This window comes from Neolamprologus brichardi, chromosome 5, assembly GCF_056152115.1.
Source record: "Neolamprologus brichardi isolate AB-2024 chromosome 5, ASM5615211v1, whole genome shotgun sequence".
In the NCBI taxonomy this organism is placed as follows: domain Eukaryota; kingdom Metazoa; phylum Chordata; class Actinopteri; order Cichliformes; family Cichlidae; genus Neolamprologus; species Neolamprologus brichardi.
In genome coordinates this window covers 26352910-26373837 of record NC_142108.1, presented here as the reverse complement: position 1 = coordinate 26373837, position 20928 = coordinate 26352910, and the positions used below count along the sequence as shown (strand labels likewise).

General features: G+C 40.1%; 1 protein-coding gene across 1 annotated transcript in view; it reads right to left on the bottom strand.

Moving 5' to 3' along the window:
- LOC102799650 (plexin-A2-like) overlaps positions 1-20928 on the bottom strand; it is an 83026-nt gene that overhangs the window by 3005 nt on the left and 59093 nt on the right. Inside the window, exons 15-31 of the mRNA XM_006782885.2 lie at positions 20531-20667; positions 19834-20001; positions 17815-17908; positions 16223-16462; positions 14986-15129; positions 14315-14549; positions 13108-13250; positions 11468-11736; positions 9766-9832; positions 9241-9387; positions 8247-8406; positions 7328-7431; positions 4499-4595; positions 3576-3775; positions 2797-2966; positions 1663-1875; positions 277-427 (exon numbers count right to left, since the gene is read on the bottom strand). Coding sequence (XP_006782948.2) covers positions 1671-1875; positions 2797-2966; positions 3576-3775; positions 4499-4595; positions 7328-7431; positions 8247-8406; positions 9241-9387; positions 9766-9832; positions 11468-11736; positions 13108-13250; positions 14315-14549; positions 14986-15129; positions 16223-16462; positions 17815-17908; positions 19834-20001; positions 20531-20667 — 2580 coding nt within the window. The 3' untranslated portion in view covers positions 277-427; positions 1663-1670. The remainder of the gene's footprint in view (positions 1-276; positions 428-1662; positions 1876-2796; positions 2967-3575; positions 3776-4498; positions 4596-7327; positions 7432-8246; positions 8407-9240; positions 9388-9765; positions 9833-11467; positions 11737-13107; positions 13251-14314; positions 14550-14985; positions 15130-16222; positions 16463-17814; positions 17909-19833; positions 20002-20530; positions 20668-20928) is intronic.

The window sequence follows — 20928 nt, the reverse complement described above, 5'->3', positions numbered from 1 at the left end:
TCTCCATTTTTGAGGGAATTATCTGCCCCTTTAGCTGCTAAAATAAATGAGAGTAAAAGAAAGTATTGGCTAAAAGAAGTCAGATTCCTAAAATCAAACAATGGCAGGAGAGACGTTAAAGTGTCCCAAACTGTAGAAAATTGGAGAGTTGGCTTATAACTAATTAACTGATTAATTATGGCTGCTTTGACTTCCAAAATTGATAACTTCTATTGGTAATACTGCAAAAACATGTGGTGCACATTACTGGTTTAAAGTGTATAGACTGGGCCTCACCTCTTGGCTGTATTTGCTGACATATGCGTAGATCTCATGGAGGGCACTGAGCACGTTGAACTCACTGGAGTGAAGGCGAGCCTGTTCAGCCAGATAGGCATTCATATCCTGATCACTGATGGCAGGCAGGCGGTTGATGTCAGCATAGTACCTGAGAGGAGACGCACGCACACACACACACACACACACACACGCACACACGCACGCACTGTCAGTGTGGAGGGCACAGTGATGCATACCATAGCTTTTCTTCTCACATGGAATCGGTCTGTTGTGAAAAGAATATGCTTCGACACGGGAGCCTGTAAATCAAAGGTGTTGCAGCATAGAAAACAAGGAAAGCGTTACTCATGCGTTTAGTCATGTAGTAATGCAGACAATGTATTCAAAAATAAACGAACACGCTTTTTATTTCCATATGCAGATACACAAACTGAGCCTCAGCAAGAGCCTTAGGAAGATTATGTTCATCATTAAAGGTTTCAAAACAAAAACCCATCTGGACTCATAACTCTGAGCAATTGCACGTCTATATAAAGAATGCCCTGCCTTGCTGCATGCATCGAAGACGTTTAATTTTATATGCAGTGCACAACTCATTTCATTGTTTCTACATATTTTTATTGCAATTCCTGAATTAAAAAATGTCGGCGAATGATGAAGACCTGACCTTGATCTTTTACTAATATGATAATTAACGAATGAGTGACATTATTATTATTACTTAAAGAACAATTATTTCATTTAAAGACGTATTTTTTGTCATGCTCGTAAAGACACCATTGAAGATCTTGCTAGACTTTCTAATGGGTCCCTAGAGTTGCATTAACAAAGGTTGCAACACTATTGCTTTATATGGCAAAGGTGTAAAAGATATGGAACTGTGGTGTGATAAAACTTACAGAGTCATGAAAGGCGCTCTGTGCATGTGAGAGTAAATGAATAAATGTGGTGGTTCTGACAAAACATAGTATTGCTGATGAAACAGATGGCAACCAACGTTCTGGTGAGTAGCTGGATGTCTGTCAATGCTCCCAAGTTAGCGCCTGATCAATACAGGATACTGATAAAGATATTGATGATTTAAAAATCCAATATTCCAATACATCACAGTTTTAGAGTGGCCAAAAAGTGGACAAAGAATGCAATGTCAACATTCTTAACATGGTAAAAGGGTGTTTCTTCCATATCTTATTTACTTTTTAAAATTCACACTGATAAATTCCAGTTTATAATATACATCATCTTACCTGACAGCATCTCATAAGAATAAGACGAGTGCAAGGATAACTTTATACAAAAGCATTTAGGCCTAAAAGCTGCCTATAAATATACTTATCTATACAAAACATAATTATCTATATAAAAAAGCCTGCACATACACACCTTTCTACTCAGCTTTTGTAATGTGGTATGTCCTTGGCATAGAGTAGTTTGGTGGAGGGAGAGTCTTTTCCCAGACGATGTTCGGATGTTGAGCAAGAGTCCATGAAGGTTTGGGCCACCACAGACAAACAGGCATCTGTGATGCTACTTTTATGGATGTCAAACACAAACTGGGGATTCTTGATCACGTTTACCCAGAAGCGGAGGGGAAGGCTGGTGGGGGGGGGAAAAGGGAGAAGCAAATGAGCACTTTTCAGAGAAGACTGATAACACTGCTGGCTTCATTAATTTGTTAAAGTGACTGCATTTTGTCATCCAGAAGTATGTCACTTTTACGTTCCTAATGGCTTCATTCAGACATGCCAATGGTAGCCACAGAGAATGGAGAAAAAGCAAGTACTTCTTAAAGCTCCGTGTGCTTATCCATTAATGTGACTGCATGCATTCAGACTGGTCTTCTGTTAAAAGTGATTAAGAGTAAATATTACTAGCTCACACCTAGAAAGCCTGTCATCACAGCTTTTACTGAAAAGTGACCTGGGTACTAATTTAGCGTTGAAGCCGCCCCATTCAGATGCTGTCAAATTAATGGAGGAAAGTGAACGAGAGCGGCTATTGAGAATAGCGGCTATACAGAAACGTAAAACGTAAAAAAAAATAATATTTTAGGCTGTGCAAGGCTAGTCTGCAAAAGGAAATCATGAAATGTCCTTTTAATCATCCTTTTAGTGACTTTTTCTTTTCAAAACATGGAGATTAGAAGACTACTGAAAGATAATTTGGAATTACAGATTGTTCCCAGAAATAGTAGTTGCTTCCTTGAGAGCCATAGACCCATACAAGATAAAACCAGATGACCTACAAAATTTAGCAACTCTACATTTTACTATACAATCAAAACAATACTATACTATTCTAAAAAGTCTGAAGGAAGTCAGTTTTAACTTTAACTTTTAGGTTAAGTTTGATTAGATAATCTTAACAGTTGTGTAAGACTGTGGCTAGAACATGAAAATATATTATGATTGTTACAGAAAGCTATTTCTGTAACAAGCTAAAAGTGCTGCTGAAAAGTTTCTTTTCTTAGGCTATAAGTAGACAACAGCACTATGAGAAATCAAAAATCTTTCTCACCAGTTGCTCTTCCATGTGTGGCGGACGTCCATGTCATGGATGCCATGTCTGTCAGCCTGCTCATCCAGGAAGTCAAACATGTATTTAATTGCGAGAGGCAGAGCAGTGCCTCGACACACAGTGCTGAACAGGGTCTCAAATAAATCGTCCACAAACTTCTGCAGCGTTCCCTGAAAAGTCACAGAATGGAGATTTGCTCTAAGTGCCATGCCAAATCATAGGACACATTTTCTTTTTTGTTTTTTGTGAATATTTTGTTTGTTGTTTTTACAAATGTTGATGTCTGTGAAGGATCTCAGTCATCCAGGTCATCATAGTCAAAGGAGCTTGCAAAGAAAAGCGTCTGGACTTCTTTAAGTTGCTTGAAGACGTTTCATCCGAGAAGCTTCGTGAAGAGCTTCTCGGATGAGAGGTGAAACATCTCATCCGAGAAGCAATGACAAGCAACTTAACTTCTTTTTCACCTCTCATCCGAGAAGCTCTTCAAGAAGCTTCTCGGATGAAACGTCTTCAAGCAACTTAAAGAAGTCCAGACGCTTTTCTTTGCAAGCTCCTTTGCCTACAAATGTTGATGTTTCCTCCCACAGACATCTCCATTAAGTTAATTAGTTAATTTCTCTAGGAATGGATGTGTCACTTTTCCTGTGGTGCAAAGGACTTTGAGTGGTCATGTAAACTTCAAAATCACCAAATAAAGGCCTCCGAGTACAAATGTTTTCTCCCTGTTTGTTTTTTTCTATTTACCGTTACCACAGTTTGCAGCATGTGTTATATGGTACCTTTGTTGCTAGTAGCCGTGTCAGGTAAATCTCAGACACCATCTTGCTGCCTCGCTCGCCCTCTTTCTGGTCCCCGTGGTCATGGTTCTTGACTAAGTGCCAAACTTTGACACCACTCTCCAGGTCGGGGGTCAGCATAGGCACACGGGAGTGGGGGCTGTCAGGGCTGGTGGGGGTGGAACGGAACGATACATCCACACCTAGATGGTTAAAGAGTAGATGATAAAGAAAAATGCACAATTTCTAAAATATTTCAGTTTGTAAATGTACATTATATATCTGATAATCACTCTATTAGACTGGAGCGCAAACAAAGAGAACGTCACATTGGTTTCTCAGGTCTAAATAAGTGGTTGACAGTCTTCGTTGTAATCTGGAAGTGAGCAGGTGGGCTGTGTGTGTTTTGACTGTATAATCAGGTGCTGTCATTATTTCATCGGTCGTCATAGCAATGATGCAGACATACACTCATTCATTAAAGAGATGGTTTCTATGGTTCTCGCTTTTGTGTTTTGTGTTTTCAGCTTTTCGACTTACAGCGTGGCATCGCTTGAAGTTCTTGTGTTTTTAAAAGGAATATATTAAACCCAACGACAAACATTTATGTAAAGTGCATGATTTTATTGAAGTTAAGATCAGGTCAGCTTGTGTTATACCTACTATAGAAACGTAAAGTGAAAACGCAGTTCCATCTCAGCTTATATATAAAACCTAATAAACAACATACTTGATTTGCTTTTGTAAATGCAGAATATTTCTTGAATATTTTTTCTAGACTATCATACTTCCTTTATTTAACATTCCTTCTAACAGTGTCAACTAATGTGCTTTACAGCAGATTGATAAGTGACAGAAACAGATGGTGCATCACTACTGTGAGGTGGATGAATATTAAGTATTTGAACTTCCTTAACAGTACTAACCATATCTGCTGATACTGCGTGGGAAGCTGGCTGAAGAAGGAATGTTGAAAGAGGACATCTGTTTGGGCACCAAGGCCACCACACAGCGATCAGATACCTGAAAAACAAAGGTAGAGCCTTGTGAATTTTTTGCTAGCAGCTGCTGGTCAAAAGTAATCATGGCAGGAATTCCAAATATTTTTCGAGCTTCAAACCAAGAGCCAAGGATTCTCACAATTATGACGGAAAGGTTTTGAATGTCCTCTGTGGGCTTTGTAAACTTATAAAGACAGGCTTTTAGTTCAACTGCAGTCTCCTGTAAAAATCCACTATCATCAGAGAGATGAAAATAAGAGGCAGCACAGCATCGACTGGAACAGCTTTATATTACTGTACCAAATATAAATGGCAGGAGAACTCAACACACTGCAGATGCTACAAACAACCAAATAAAGAAATACTCTGCAAGTAGCCCAAACAATGACCAAACTAAAAAAGTGATGGATTCAGCAAAGACGTGGATTGGTTGTGTTGTAAACCAAAGTAATTCCAGCCGCGACCATGATATTTCTGCAGCCCCAGGAAACACTTTTACCGTTGCTACACACAGTGCCTTTCTATATTATATATTTGGAGGTGGGCAGCACGGTGGCACGGTGGTTAGCACTGTTGCCGCACAGCAAGAAGGTCCTGAGTTCACTTCCAACATCAGGCCGGGGTCTTTCTGTGTGGAGTTTGCATGTTCTCCCCGTGTTTGCGTGGGTTCCCTCCGGGCACTCCGGCTTCCTCCCACCGTCCAAAGACATGCAGCTTAATTGGATAATCCAAATTGTCACTAGGTGTGAATGTGCGAATGAATGTGAGTGCGAATGGTTGTCTGTCCCTGTGTGTTGGCCCTGCGACAGACTGGCGACCTGTCCAGGGTGTACCCCGCCTCTCGACAGCTGGGATAGGCTCCAGCGACCCCCGCGACCCTGAAAAGGATAAGCGGAAGCGAATGGATGGATGGATATTTGGAGGTGTAGTATTTGCAGCCCTTTCTGTATTTGTAGTTGAGTTCAGGTTATCGCTGGAAAGAAGTCCTTTCTTATTTAAGTAGGTGATGATCATAACTAAATGCATGAAAGGTTTTTTCTAAACTCTCAAGTCAATACTTAACTCAACATTGCCCTCCAGTGATGCTCATGGTAACTTAGCTTAATCTTTTGCAGCATGTAAGTAAAGTGAAATATTTATGCAATAGACTGCTAAATGTTTTCACATAACAATACAGGCACTTTTTGCTAGTGTCGGTCCTAGATCCTGTCTGTGGAACAGCACTGGGGAAATGCTGAATATTGTAGCTCTGCTCTGCAGATGAAGACCGGTCATCCGCAGTATGAGAGAAATTCCACATTCAGACTTAGCTTTGCACTATTCTGCAAAAGCTGCATTATAGCGAATACCAAATTCAGCTTAGCGACAAAACATACATTTCCTAGCTGGTAGAAAGATTAAAAATGAAAGAGCTAAATTGTTTATCTCCTCTAGAGATAAGACGGAATGCATTCTCTCCTCTCAAAACATACTTTTAGTGCAGAAAATGTGGCTTTTCTTTGTCTTTACTGGTCTCTGTGTTTTTAGAAAAGCATGTTTTCTCTGTGCATGGTACAGTTGGCCCAAAGCTGACAGTGTAGATTAACATTTGACTGACAAAGGAACAGGATGACTCATCTGAGGCTAGTGACCCGTGTAGTCGCATTTATGAGCTGGGAAGGAAAAAAAAGTGTTGTAAAGAGACGGGCACACAAGTGCATGTTTGGTTGACTAAGTGTGTTTGTGACCATGAGTTTGGGAAAAAAAATGTAGGCAGAGATGAGGTGAGTGAGATGAATGTAAATGAGTAATGCTTTGCCCTTCATCAACAATATCTAGTGAGCAACTGAGTAATCCGTCTGAAAAATTCAGACTTTCCAGGTATAAAATTGCAATCGTTTTTTCGGTAATTAGAGCTGAAGTAAAGCGTCGGTCGACAGACGTTAATTTTAAAAATGTTTGAGTCACTAAAATGTCAAACATTTCCGCTGTCTCATTTTTCACATGTGAGGTTTTTTTTTTTTTGCTTTTGCTTTTATTGCACTTAGTATTGGTTCAGGCTGGATACAAAGTCAATCTCCAACCCCAACATCCCAGCAAATAAGCTGATAACAGTTGATCTCAGTGACAGCCGACACCAGCTGATTGCTCGAATGATACCCGGCTACTCATCCATTATTTTATAGGGTAGGGTTTTTTTGTTGCTATCCTTCTGTAAGCTGCTTTACAACCCACCTCCACCTCACATCCTTCTATTCATGCAGCATTTGCCCAAATCATTGTAATATATGTTGACATGATATTCATTGATGTTTTTTTATGTTTTCTTACTGCTTCTCTCCCTGTCTCAGGCTTGTATGCTTTGGGGAACACTAGGAAATACACATGCCTCACTCTTCTTGTTTTATAAAACCAAGCTGCCTCCCAGTTTGGTGGTCTGCTTAAGCTGCAAAAATCCCCATCTATCTCTGTGCTAAATTGCTGACCCTCTTCCCCTTTACCAATCCATATATTTACACATCACTTAAATTTGGAGAGTGGAGTCTGAACGCCAAAGTCTAACTATATTCTGCTGTTGTAATAAATCATTCATTTCAGATGTGGGTTACCTAATGGAATTCGTTTTATCTACTCTACCGTTGGTCGGAGAAACAAGCAAGTTTTAGCATATCACCTTGATCATAAGACACTGTAATGGGCACAAATAACTGAATTATTCATAAACTCCAAAATCAGTTTTTACTTATAGTCGTGGTATGATTGTTATTAACAGACCTGGTAGTGCATGAGGGTGTTGAGTCTCTTCCAGTCGCTCTCTATCTTTGTTGTGATGTCCTCATCCTGCAGAACCACACGAGCTGTTCTGCCCTGCCGCCACTCTGTAGGAAAATACAATCAATAATAAATGTGTGACATATGGCATTTTGATGAATGTTGGTATCCCAAGTTTTTGACAGTTACATATTGTCAAATGTCGATCATTTGTCTGCCCCTTGGCGCTGCAGTTGAGGTCATGTTATCCTTTTGCACTATATTTTATTCTTTGAAACTCTGCGAGTTGTCAAGTGTAGCAACCAAAGTGTCACCAAGACAGCTTCCTGTGCATTTCTACTTGACAATTAAAGTGATTGTGATTCTGTGAACAAAATAAAAATGACAGTGTCTTCACAGAGCTTTAAGCTGCCCAAAGCAACAAAGAGAAACTGATCCTCTCCAAATCCCTAGCCTGGAAAAGCCCCTTAGGGTATAACACTACAAGCCCAAAGCACGATCAGCCACTACCTACAAGTTATCTTATTTACTGCCTTTGAAGGTGCATGTCAGTTGGATTTGTGCCGAGTCATTCGGTATTGGATGACATGTTGTGGGCGTAAGCCTAGGTGTAGGTGCACTGTCAGAACGGTTTAATGTCAGTGTTAGAGTGTTGTTCTGATTAGGGCTGTAAACAGGTAAGGGGGGGTGGGGGGGAGTCTTGACGAAACTGATGTGGAGCCCTTTCTAGATGTCATATTTGGTATTTGGTATATTGTCATTTGGCACGCTCGATTTCTGCTCTGTTTTCCCCAGCTGTCATTATTCCACATGTGATGTGCCACAGAAATAGTGCAATCTTAGTTTTGCCTCAAAATATATAACACAGTTACTGTACTGAAATGATTCCTTCACAATGGGATTGCACTCTGTGCAGCCTCACCTAGATCCATGTCTGTAGCCCGTGGCCGCTGTGAGTACGGCATGTTCTTGTACACTGCATCCAGGATCTTCTCCTTTACCTGGGTAATGGTGTCACAGTTGAGCACCTTGACAGGGATTTCTGGGCTGTTCTCATTGTCGGGGTTCACACAGCTCAGCGTCTGGAGATCCAGGATAGAGAGAAGGGGAAAGAAAAGGAAGGAGGCAGAGAGAAATGTGTTGATTGATACGGAAGTCCTTTCATTACCTGCTCTTCACCAAACTGTCCTGGTGGAGAGCATCTTGGCCAGAAATGTAATTTCACACCTCCAGGATGTGCTTGTGCAGCTCTGGCAGGGGCATTAAACAAGTAATGAGACACAGCCTCTCAGAATCTCCGACATGGCGATCAGAGAGGTGTCATCCTGTCGCTGGCTGGCTCTGCCATGCAGCTAAAGCCTGATGGGGAACCTATTCTGATGGGGCGCTGGAGGAACCCAGCTGGCTTCATTTCAAAAGAAATGTAAAAGAAAGAGACATGTTGCATTAACCAGGTAGTCTTACCTCGTGAGTGTACTGGTTTAGCACATGACGGTTGAGCTTATATAGACTCAGTCTAATATTTGTAATTGTAAAGGTAGCTAATATAATACTTTTCTTTTCACTAATTTGGGTGAACGATGTCCAGTGGAAACAGTATTTGATTAAAAAGGATATTTGTTGTACGAGGTTTTGAGGCAAGTGTGTGAACCTCTTTAAAAATGGAATTTCGAAAATGTTTTGTCGAATTTTAAGCTTAACGAAATGGGCATCTGGCTATGCAAGAATGTTTATTTCCTTTTATCAAAGGTATGCAAACATTCAAAGCAATCATCAAATTATAACCACAGCCTTGGCATATTCAACATTTCTGGGGATTTGTCAAGGCACTTTGCCAAGAGATGTGCAAAAATTAAAGCAGACAAAAGGTAGAGAGTTTTTTTCTCTCTCTCTCTATCCATGTCTTTGTGACTCACCAGTGTCTTGTATTCAATCTGCTGGCGGATGAGTTTGTCTTCACTCAGGGAATAGCGTGCCTCTCCTGTGATGGAGTCTATGGGTCCTTTCTCCATTTGCTGTTTGATGGCACAGAACAGCATGAAGAGAGGCTCGCCAGCACACTCCTTTGTTTTGGAAAAGAACCCGGGGATTAGGTTGAAAGGTGGGAGAAAGGAAAAGAAGACATAAAAAAAAAGTAGTGAAGGGAAGGATGGAAATCAGTATTCATCAGCAGAGGTGATGAGACTGAGTAACTGGAGCATGACACATCAAACATAATAAAATTGAGCTTTTATACAAAGCTGGAGACATGTTTGACCTCGCAGGTAACCATTATCCTTCCAGGGTGTTGTTAGAACACATCGATATTAGGCATTTAAAATCACAGCCGCAACAAAAACATGCACAGCAGTCTATTTCAGAATCAATGCAAATAACTTTAAGCGAAGCCATAGTAGCTCTCACCATCTTAGCAGTGAGATGTGAGAAGGATTTCGTTTTACCTTGAGAAATTTGTGGAGCAAGAAAGCAAACCAGTTTGTCAGCATCTTCTCTGCCACTGACTCTGTTCTGCAAGACAAAGAGAGAGTGTACTCATTTATTAGCAAAGGCACCCCTCTGAGAGCTGGAGTGGTCTGATTATTCTTTATAATTTAAGACGTAGACGAGCCTGGCATTGTTGAAACCAAAGAAAAATTTAACAAGGAGAGTTCTGATGATATAGCCGCTTGGTCTCGAAGGACCCAGACTCTAGCAGACTTTAGGTTAAGTGCTGCTAGTGCCCAGCATTTTTGGGTCATGACATAATTGCTTAGAGACAGGTTTGATGGCCACTTTGAGTCACTCTGTTTCTTCCTTGCAGTGTCTGCACTTAGCTACTTTACATGAGTCCAGATGGGTAAAAAATTTATGATTTACTGTCATATATTCTAACTAAATATATTAAAAAAATATATTTCTGTGGCAATTTTTCAATCCGATCCAAGGCCTACAGCATTTTAGCGACAAATTCCGTCTCCTAAACCTGTCGCACTTTTCTTTTGTTCTTACCCAGATTTCAATCTTAACCTGCACTGAATCGACTGTTGACGGCGTCCCATTAAACTTTAGAGTGCTTCCGCAAGAGCTGCATGTTTGGGCTAACAAGTTCTTGTTGTACCAGCTCCCATGTGAACTCATCCTTATATTTAATGAGTGTGCGTCAGATTGTGAGAGCAACCCCCCCCCCTCCCCCCCCCCCCTTTTTTTTTTTTTAAGACCTCATGAAACATTCAGTAGGCCGGTCTCAGCACTGGGAAAACAATCGGCAGATAACCAGAGGTGGAGGAAAAAGGGAGAGAGGCGAGAGAAGGGAGGAAGAGGAGAGGTGATGGGGAAAGAAATGTGAGCTACAGCTGAATGTTTCATGAGTGGCACACAGAAGATAAGTCAGACTGACAACAACTCTGCTGCCGCTGCACTCACTCTTCCCCATTAGGTTCTCCTCCTCTGCCAGTCCCTCCCACTCTCTATCACTTTTAACACTCCTGTCTTTCACCTGTCTGCTCAGGCATCCTGTTTCTCAGACTCATAGCGGATGTTTCACACTGCTGCACAAAACAAAGCTTTACAAAGGTGGGCTTCCCGTTACTGGCCTAGTTATTCAACCATCAGAAGTGCAGCAACTGGGCCGGAAAGAACAATGCACAAAGGAATTATCTATGCCAAAAGATAAGCAGCATTGATCAGAATTGGTCGGGTTTGTGACCGAAAAAATCTCTAGTTTTAATCCTCTCACCACAGAGAAATGGGAGTCCAGTGTTGCGAAACTGAATGATGTACCCGGCATGACCTCCCAACCGAAATTTAATGGGCTTTTCAAATTTCTGACTTTCTTGTATGTCTAGCTTTTAGGGACTTTCTTTAAACATTTTGGAGAACAATTGATTTCTTCTTTTCTGCAAGCACAGCTGAGATCTGATTAGAGATCTAAATTCTGCTTTGTCCACAAAAGCCACAGGACTGTGGCTCAGTAGGACCACTCTCTCTGATATCAATTTAAATAAATGAATTCATGTTCTGTTCTGTCCTGCAGTTTTACCTTAAATTTATGCATCTTACATCCAAAGAACTGGAAATGAAAGTTTTCAGCCGACAAAAAAGAACTCTGTATGTTACACAGCTTTTTGTTAATTGGGTTTTAGCACTGTGAATGATTCTGTTTACCTGCGGAGGAGTAGTTTGGGGTGGTTCTTGCTCTCCAGATTGCGTTCTATAAGATCTGAGAGCAGATGTTTCAGGATGTCTGTGGCGTACTCCAGCCGTCCCTGCAGAGCGGTCATGATGAGCGAGGCAACGTAGCCGCGGTCACGCATGGAGAAGGAGCGCTGCAGCTCCAGTGTGCGTATGAATGTCAGCAGGAAAACCTTATTATTCACCAGCTGAGCAAATTGCTTCAAGGCTTTCTCCACATTCGCCTGTCCGCTCCCTGGCACCTGCACGCATCATGCATTTTTGCACACACAGAAAGGTGAGTGCGCTCATTAGATGGTACACACTCATGGATGAGTTAGAACAGAAATACAGAACAGAGTAGAAATTCTCCCCTTCAAAGGGTCGGTACAAACCAGAATTGCTGGTGTTGCTAAAGCCTTTGCCTAGAAGTGAGTGAAGGTTATGCAAATGCGTAGAGAACTGCCCCACCCTTAAAAGTGTAGATTTAAAGGAATATATAAAAATTAATTAAAACCTTTTTTGCACTAAATAAAGAACCTTTGTTATGTGTCAAGTGCAATCAGAGGATTTCTAAAGAGTTAATTGGTTCTTAAGAAGTGCTATAATTTGTACCCTAATAATATCTTGATTAAACTATCTTTAATTATAACATCAGCCATAACCTTTACATTCCAAGCTGCTTCTTTTTTTTTTTTTTTTTACACAAAAAAATTAAAAGCCAAATACTTTTTTTTCTCCAGATTTTCTTAAAAACTGAATAGAGAATGCCTCAAAAATTAAATAATTTGCCTATCCTTTGAGACAATAATGAAAACACTTCTTTCAAATAAATTTTAAGAAAAAGAAATGACTTCAAACCCAGTAGAAGGCTCAGAGATTAATGGAAGCAAAAAATTCCCAGTATGAGCTACAGTCAAAAACTCCACTCAAATTAAAAAAATTAATAAAATTTGGCTATAACCTTCAGGACACTTCTTGTGAAGGTCTGCGCCATTGACAGCTTTGCAGCTGTTTTGCAGTAGATTTCTTCCTTGAAGTCCCTTTCTGTCCACTTATGTGCAGGGACCTCGAACTCGAAAGCAAAAATCTACTTCTCTGCAAAACTGACTCAACCTTTATGTCAAGGATAATTACTGGTGGTGAGTTTGGTCTCCACAGTGCCCAAGCTAGAAGAAGGCGCCCCAGGTTAGGAGTGGCACCAGTCAATTGTAAAGCCACAGTCTCCACTCAAACTGCTTCCCATTCTCTTCCCGAAAATGGAAATCAAGTTGCATGCTTGGTGTTTTGACACAGTGGAGCAGATTCAGCAGGCATTACAAATGTGCAAGTTCAAGTGGTCTGAACAGGCCTACCGGTCAGGGATGTGAAAATAGCAGGAGCACTGGAAGTGACCTTGAAATAGAGTGCAGTCAAATTTTAATCAGGTATATTCTTTTGCTTTTTATGGGCAGCGGCCCAAAACTTTTTGACCTCAAACTGATGTGAATATTCCAACAGACAGTTTGACAGCTTTGGCCAAAAAGCCAGTAGCAATTATTTTTGGAGTATACTGAAGCTTTAAGGTCAAGACGTCAGAAAAATGGTTGACACTGCATTCAAGTGTTGCAGCCTCTTCTTCAAAGGTTCCTCACCTCCAGTTCTCTGAGGACAGGATGATCATCAATACCGGGGAAGAGAACTCTCATGGAATAAGTGCGATAGTCCAAGTAGGGAATGCCGGCTCTGTCCAGATCACTGGTTAATTCATTGATGTCAGTCTGTAGTTCTGCAAAGGCTGCACATGACACATGTATAAAATGTTTTGCCCAACATTTTAGTAGTGTATGACAGTAATTCCAAATGAGAAACTTTTACATTTGCATCTTTGAAATTCGATATCTATAGCTTGAATATTAACTATACTTTTGCTCATCTTTTAATTAAGCCACCTTATATAGTGCTGTGAAAAAGCATATGCCTATTTTTTGGGGGGTTTATATGCATATTTGTCATATTTACATGTTTCAGATCAGACAAGCTTTATTGTTAGCCTAAGATGATCCGAGTTAATACAAAATGCAGTTTTCAAATGATTCATTTATTAAGGGCAAAAAGTTATCCACAGAATATTTTCCCAAAAGTTTTGGAGATCATCCAGATGTTTTCTGGCAGATGTGTCTTTATTCTTTTTGGTTGTCAGTGGTTTTCAACTTGGAGGTCTCCTATGAATGCCATTTTTGCCCAGTCTCTTTCTTATTTTTGAATCATTAATCAATGACCTCAACTGAGGCAAGAGAGGCCTGCAGGTCTTTACATGCTGTCTGGGTTCTTTTGTGACCTCTTGGACAAGTCATCTATGTGCTCTTCCATGTTCTCACTCTGGTTCGGTTGAGCCCCAAAGCCTTAGAAATGCTTTTGTAACCTTTTTTAGACTGATGTCAGTGACTCATTTTTCTTTCGATTGTGGCATGATGTGTTTCTTTTTGTGATCTTTTAGCACATTCAATTTGTCAGAAAGAGTCCTGTCAAGGCTGAGGGTAGCTAGTAAAATTGAAGTCAGCTTTTCACAAAATGTGGTTAATCACAGCTAATTCACAATTTAACAAAGAGGGAGGATTACGTTTTTCACATCTCAGGTTATCTGAGCTCTCATGTGATCTGAAACATGTGTGACAAATATGCAATAAAATAAGAAATCAGGAAGCGGGCAAATGCTTTTTCACAGCACTGTAAATCATTTTGTACACATAATTCTGACATAAGCTTTTAAAAGAATATAATGCAATTATAAATTTCATGTTAATTTGGGAATATGATTGAGCGGATTTAAGATATTTTTATCTTTTAGTTCGTACTGACCCTCTTTGCACTCCAGAGCCACTCTGGATTCCAGATTGTCCATCTGCATCTGCAGGCGCTTCAAAGTCAGGTCATTCTCATGTGACTTCCGCCTGTAGGCCAGCAGAACTATTACAACAATGATGAGGAGCAGCCCTCCTCCAGCTGTGATACTGAGGATAGCAGGAAGGGTGAGCAGGCTGTCGGATCGGATGTGAACCTCTCCTGGAGAGATGTGGAGTCCGCCGACTTGAACCTGAATAATTGCACGGTAAAATTTAAAGATTTAAAGGTTTTCAATAAAATCTTTAAAACATGTTCAAAAAAAGGCAAAGCCAAACAATAAATAAATAAAATGATCACATCAAATGTTAAAGATTTGCCTGTATAGTTGCCTTTGAATAAACGAATATCCAGGCACACACACTTACTTTTCCTTTAATAGCTCTACTGTCAATACTTGCAAGAGTGCATGTCAATAATTGTAGAAGGCAATGTTCTCTACTTTGGAACCTACTAGACCATGAGTGACAAACAATGACAGAAAGCCAACAACTAAGTGAAAGCCTGTCAATGACCCACAAATACAGACAAGCACTGACCTACAGAGAGTGACCCACATTCATGCAGACAGGGAAACAGATGGACAGACAGACAGAGAATTGCCAGATAGGCAGAGAGTTGAAACTGACCAGGACTTTGTGTTGCCCGGTGAGGTTTGGTGGCTCACAGAGTAACTGAGTGTCCGACACAGTAAGAGAACAAGGTGTATCCCCGATCAGCACCGTGTAGTTGAGCCTAGCTCCCCCAGATGCAGATGGCACCAGGTTACGTCCCTGCAACATATAATATAAAATTAAAATATATCAAGCACATTTCACATTTTAAGACCAAACAGCTCAAACATTAAACCTAAACTCTGTACTGAGAATCTTAAAAAAACAATATTTGTTTGATCTAAGAGATCCAATTAAAAACATGATTCTGTGCATAAACTATTTGACCAGACAAGTAACTGTTCACCAGAAAAATAGTATGTTTTAGCATCATTCAATGTTTATGCATCAGTGGAGTTAGTGTAAACAGCTATAAGGGCATTCACAGAGCACATCACCTGCCAGGGCCTAGGCGCTACTTTGCAAGTTTGCAAAGAACCAAAAGTTAATTGGTTTTTCTGGTCCCCATTCTGCACCTTTCCACCAAGTTTTATGAAATTCAGCTTGGGTAGTTTTTGCATATTCTTGCTGAGAGACAAAACAAACAGCACTGATCACATCCCTTTGCCTTGGCTTTTGTGTTGCGAAGAAGGCTTTCTGTCAGTTTCTGTACTGCACTGCGGACTGCCACACAGTCTTTTTTTTTTCTTTTTTTTTTTTGCAAGAAAGCTGCTAAATTATTTTAGCTAACAAAGGCAGATTACTTCAAGACACAAACCAATATGCCATGCTGTTCTCTCTTGGCAAACGTAGCTAAAGATTTAACTTCCTTGCAGTGGCACATGAAAATTAAGGGAAGAAAAGTAAGGCAGAAAAAAATTTATTTTAAAAAGTACAAAAGAAGTGTTGTCCGTTCTTTGACAAGAAGCATTTGAGTTCACAGGGAGAAGAACATCAGACAGAAAAAGTCAGCAGTTATGTCCACCGTGGTCTGAAATATTTATTAAAAAGGCATAAAAATTAATGGGGAAACAGAGGGGTTGATGTGTGTGGAAGAAATAAAATCTGATCAAATGGGATAAGATTTTTCTGATCACTGAAGCAACAGACTATTTATAACACTGAGCATAAGGATAGAATTTCATTAGTTTATGTGTACTGAAGATAAAACAAATGCTGTTATGAAAGCCACTTACTGTTTTTAAGGTTTTGCCTTACTCTGAAATGGGAACTGAAACTAGACTCATTTCTGGGAAGCTCTCCATCAACTTACTTTGAGTATGATGGGAGCTCCAGGTTTCTGCTCCAAAACACCCGAAAGGCTGAGGGGCTCCAGGTAAGGGTTGGGGTAGTAGACAAAGCTTGTGTTGTTATAGGTGAGCAGAGCTTGGACATTGTTGAAGACAAATCCAAACTCATCCACATGTTTCACTGTCTCATGGTCTGTGGTGTACTCCACCTTCAGAGATGGAGCGAAGCAGCTGATGGTGGTTGTGTTCAGGACTTTGCACACCTGGAGAAGAATCAGATCAGGTTTTTTAAGTTACACCACATTATTCGCAACCTGACAACGTAGTGAGTGAAATATTACAGCAGCCAGACTGTACGTATGATCATATACAAGTTTTATATCTTCCAGTAATTATTCATTTAACCTCAAAGGAAAATTAAGTACAGCAATTAATGAAGCACCACTTATAGTTTTTATATATGTAGGAACCATTTTTGCTAAATAGATCTGAACACATGTCTCACTTCGTGCCCAAATGTTATACTACTAATAACTATCCTGTTATTTCGAACAACCAGATGTTAGACCCTTTAAAATCCTATTCAACTTGCATATTAACAGAATAATATCTACTAGAATCTGTTTCATATTAAGCCAATCACTCGATTACTAGAGTGCAATTCTGTGGGCTTTTTCGCCCCTATACTTCTTCAAAGTCTCCTTTAAAAATGAGCTGTTCCTTTAAATTTCACCAGCTTGACACCAGTTTCTAGTTAGCTTTAGTCAGATCTAGTTTTGCACAGAAAGCTATTTGAAGTAAATTAAATGCTTTTGTGATTCTTAACATTTTCAAGTAATTCCAGTTATGTTTTCGAGATATGTGTGATAAAGATGCTGCCCTCATTAAATTCACCAGTGACCCTTTTCTAGCAGACGTTTCGGGTTAAAGTTCAACTTTAATCCCTTCAGATCTCAGCTTTGCCAGTAACACTGTCGAACATGCAGCTTTAATTGACTGGCTGAAAATTTGGGCTGGCATCGTTAACACATCATTTAATTGGCTCTGGGCAAACTTCTCACATACAACATGTTCCACATAAAAACACCCTAATTTATCAAACACAAAAACTGATGGTCCTTGTTTTCTCTTACATTCGTGCAAGCAAATAATGCCATCATTCTCTCTCTGGCATCTCTGCAATAGTTATCTTTTCTGCCAGGGTGCAGTCCTAAAGCAAATCCATGACTAGTAAGAAGTGGAAAACTTGCTCCCGAAGGACCCTGGTCTTTTGCCAACAGGGTCCCAACACTTTATAACAATCAATCACTTTGAGCGACCTGCCTGAGCAGTTCAGGCGAGCAGAATTAGCTCCATAAATCACCTCCAAAAGTGAGTTGTTCATCCATATCATTTTTTAAATCTTCTTTTGGAATGATCCTTTATGTAAACCTGTTCTCACTTCTTTTTTCCTTCCCAAACCTCTTCCTCTTCAATCACATTATAAAAATGATTATACTACAGCACTGAATCTGTCTGAATACAATCATAACAAATCACAGATTTAGAGTAAATTTATTGACGTATGATTTTTAAAAACGAAATATAACTATAAATCAGCAGTTTTTACACTCACATTGACAGATTCATGTCCAGCATATTTGACTCTGACGCGTGGTTCCTGAACTACATCCAGATTGGTGCCAGTCACGGTCAGAGTGGTGTGTCCACTGTTTAGAGGAAAGAAATACATATTTATTGTTCAAACAAGCACATACGTGCGCAATGCTCTCAAAGCAACCTGCTGAAATGCTGCTGCTTTTTCATCACGATTTAAATTAGAATGATAACCACAGAGACATCGGTGTTTTTAAACATTTCCCAGAAAACCTGCATTAATGCAGGCTTGAGGAGGTATAGCTGGGATGGTAGCTCAGGCTTTGTTATTGGACAGATCAAACAGAGAACCAGCTGGCTGCTATTTTATATTCATCCATAACTGCGAGACTGGCATAGCACGAATACAGGTGCTGCTTGTTTACATATCTGCGTTAGATGTGATTAAAATAAACAACACGCTCTAATCTCTGAATAACCTGAACTGCAGTGCGAGCTTAGAAAAATGTGGAAGTAGAAAGTCGGAAAAGTGAGACAAAGAGGTCAAAATACAGGAGAGGAGGAAAAATGCTTAAAAAAACTGGTCAGTCGAGTCAGCCTGACAGAGTGCCAATCCTTCTCTTCTCACACTTCAAAGGCTACCTAAGCTTGTAGTGCCTCATAGTGGGAATGCACATTCATGATGAGGGCTCTTGATTGCAGCTCCACAAAGCTCCTCCTGTCACTAGGCTGAGGGCCAGGGTGTCTCTCTGAAGTCTAATCTGCAGGGACGTAGTGCCGAGTAATCCCACCCTAACTCAAATTAAGTGCCATCTTTTATTTAGCAGAGTCCAGGTAGTGCACCCTTCAACTGCGATAGAAATGTTGATGTAGCAGATTCACTATTGTAATATTAACTGCATAGAACTCATTCATGTAGAATCGTAAATATTTGAGTCAAAGATGGTTTGTTTGGGGTTTTTTTCAACTATGATTGTTTATATAGATAACAATGTTGTGACTAGTGGCTTGATAATATCTCTGCAAGCCTGACAGTATTGCCAAACTCTCAGATTTCCTGGGAGACTTTCTATGAAGAGCTGTATTATTAATCCCATTGTACCGAAACTGGCTTCAATTCACGGAGGAGTTGTTTGTGAGATAATTCTGGAGTAAATGGAGCTTAACACCTAAATTACCTGCTTCTTGACAAAGAAAGCCAACGCCACATTACTTTGGTCAGAAATGATTAGTTTTAACAAATAATGTAGGGTGCCCTGTTTCTTTGGGTATTAAAAGGGTAGTTGTTCTCTAGCTGTCTAAATTGTCCTCTACGCCCTGGTTAGAGGACTAAAGGACCACTACTCTTCCATTGCCAAAAGAAATGGGAGGACTAGGGCCAAGTGATGGGCCAAGAGGGATTGGGCTTTAGTCAATGAACACTGAAGCTTATCTGTGCAGTGCAGTCCTGGAACAACATCTGTATTTCATAATATTGTGTTGTTGTCTTGGACTTCTTTATGTTGAGAAGTGTTTTTATTTTTCTATCCTTTCAGGTTACATGCATGAGGGGGCCAGAAGATTCGAAACGGCTCTCGGTATAAACCAGCACAAAACTATTACTGTTACCACGGCCCATATAATTAAATTAACACCTCTGTGACAGCATCAATAAAAACTGAACATTATAGGCTTCGTAAAAAGGAAACTTTATGGGAATTGTAGCCATTTTTTGAGAAAGGTGAATCACACATAGTACAAGTTTTTCTGTGCCACTGACTTTACACATAGATTCACAACTTGTGTGTGGGTGTTGATTTAATCTAAATGAAGTATTGGATATTTATGATTTTAACGCTGTTCAGTTAGCAGACAGAAAACAGTTAAACATGAAGTGCATGAAGTCCTCTTTCACACATGCATCATCTGCAACACATTTTGAAACGTGAAAACTGTCACTTGCAAGATGAGATCATTTGCACTTTTTTTAATTGTGGCATGTTCCTCTGATTAGGCTAGTAACGGCGTTTATTCAGTACTTAATTTTTTTTAATGTTACCTGGTAATGCTCCACAGGGGCTCAATGCGCTGTACTGTGGGGTCTTCTATGTACTCAAAGGTCAGACTTCCAGGAACCTTGGCGCGGTCAACACTCAAACTGACTTGCACTGGCCCCGCTCCAGTCACCGATGGAGCAGAGAAGCACACAATCTCCGACTTGGTCCTCCTGGTGAGATTACCAAAAGAGAGATTTATTCATGCCTTTGATTGTGACTGCCCACTCAGTGCTGCAGTGGCAGACTTCACCACACTATGAGCCATGCGCATTACGGTGAGAGGAGAGGATTCATTATAGTCTGTCCCATCTCTTCCTCGTTACAGACACATTAGGGATGGAACACTGTAATTAGAGGGTGCTCAAATTAATGGCTTCCTTGCCTCACCCACCTGACTGCTACAATGTGAGGCATTTTGAACTTTAAATAGATATCTATAAATACACAGAGAACAAAACTTACTACAGTGAGTTTCATCATCTCCTCACTAATCACCAAAGACTTTTAATTTAACGCACAGACACATAATTGTATCAAAGGTGTGCTTTTTTAAAAGACTGACCTCATACAGTTTTTAATTGATATTAGTGAAGGCTAAATCTTTAATATTGTGCAGAGGCAATCTAAATTTAGTGCTTGTGAGTCAGGAATCATTTTTAATGTGAGATTAAGATGATGTCAAGGGGTTATATTACTCACCTGTATAGCTCACATGTCTGATTACCAAAGTACACATTAACAGTACTGCCAGCTCCTAGATTCTCCCCGACTACAGTGACCTTGGTGCCCCCAGATTCAGGTCCTCGGCCTGGAGTCAGTGCCAACATTGCAGGGGTCTTTGGAAGAAAAGGAAAATCATTCATGTTTCATTTAGCATACGTTCCAACGCAGAATACAATATGTCTTATTAACTGTGTGATTCTGATAAACCCTGTTCTTCCAGCCTTGGCTCAGTAAGTCTCTGTAGAACTAAAAAGTTAAGAGCAAAATTGTTATAAAAGGTAGACCAAGGTCTAATAATTTATTGACTATCAAGGCTATAATTATTTTAAAAATGAGTAATACTACACCACATGCTCAGAAACAGAGCCCTCTTT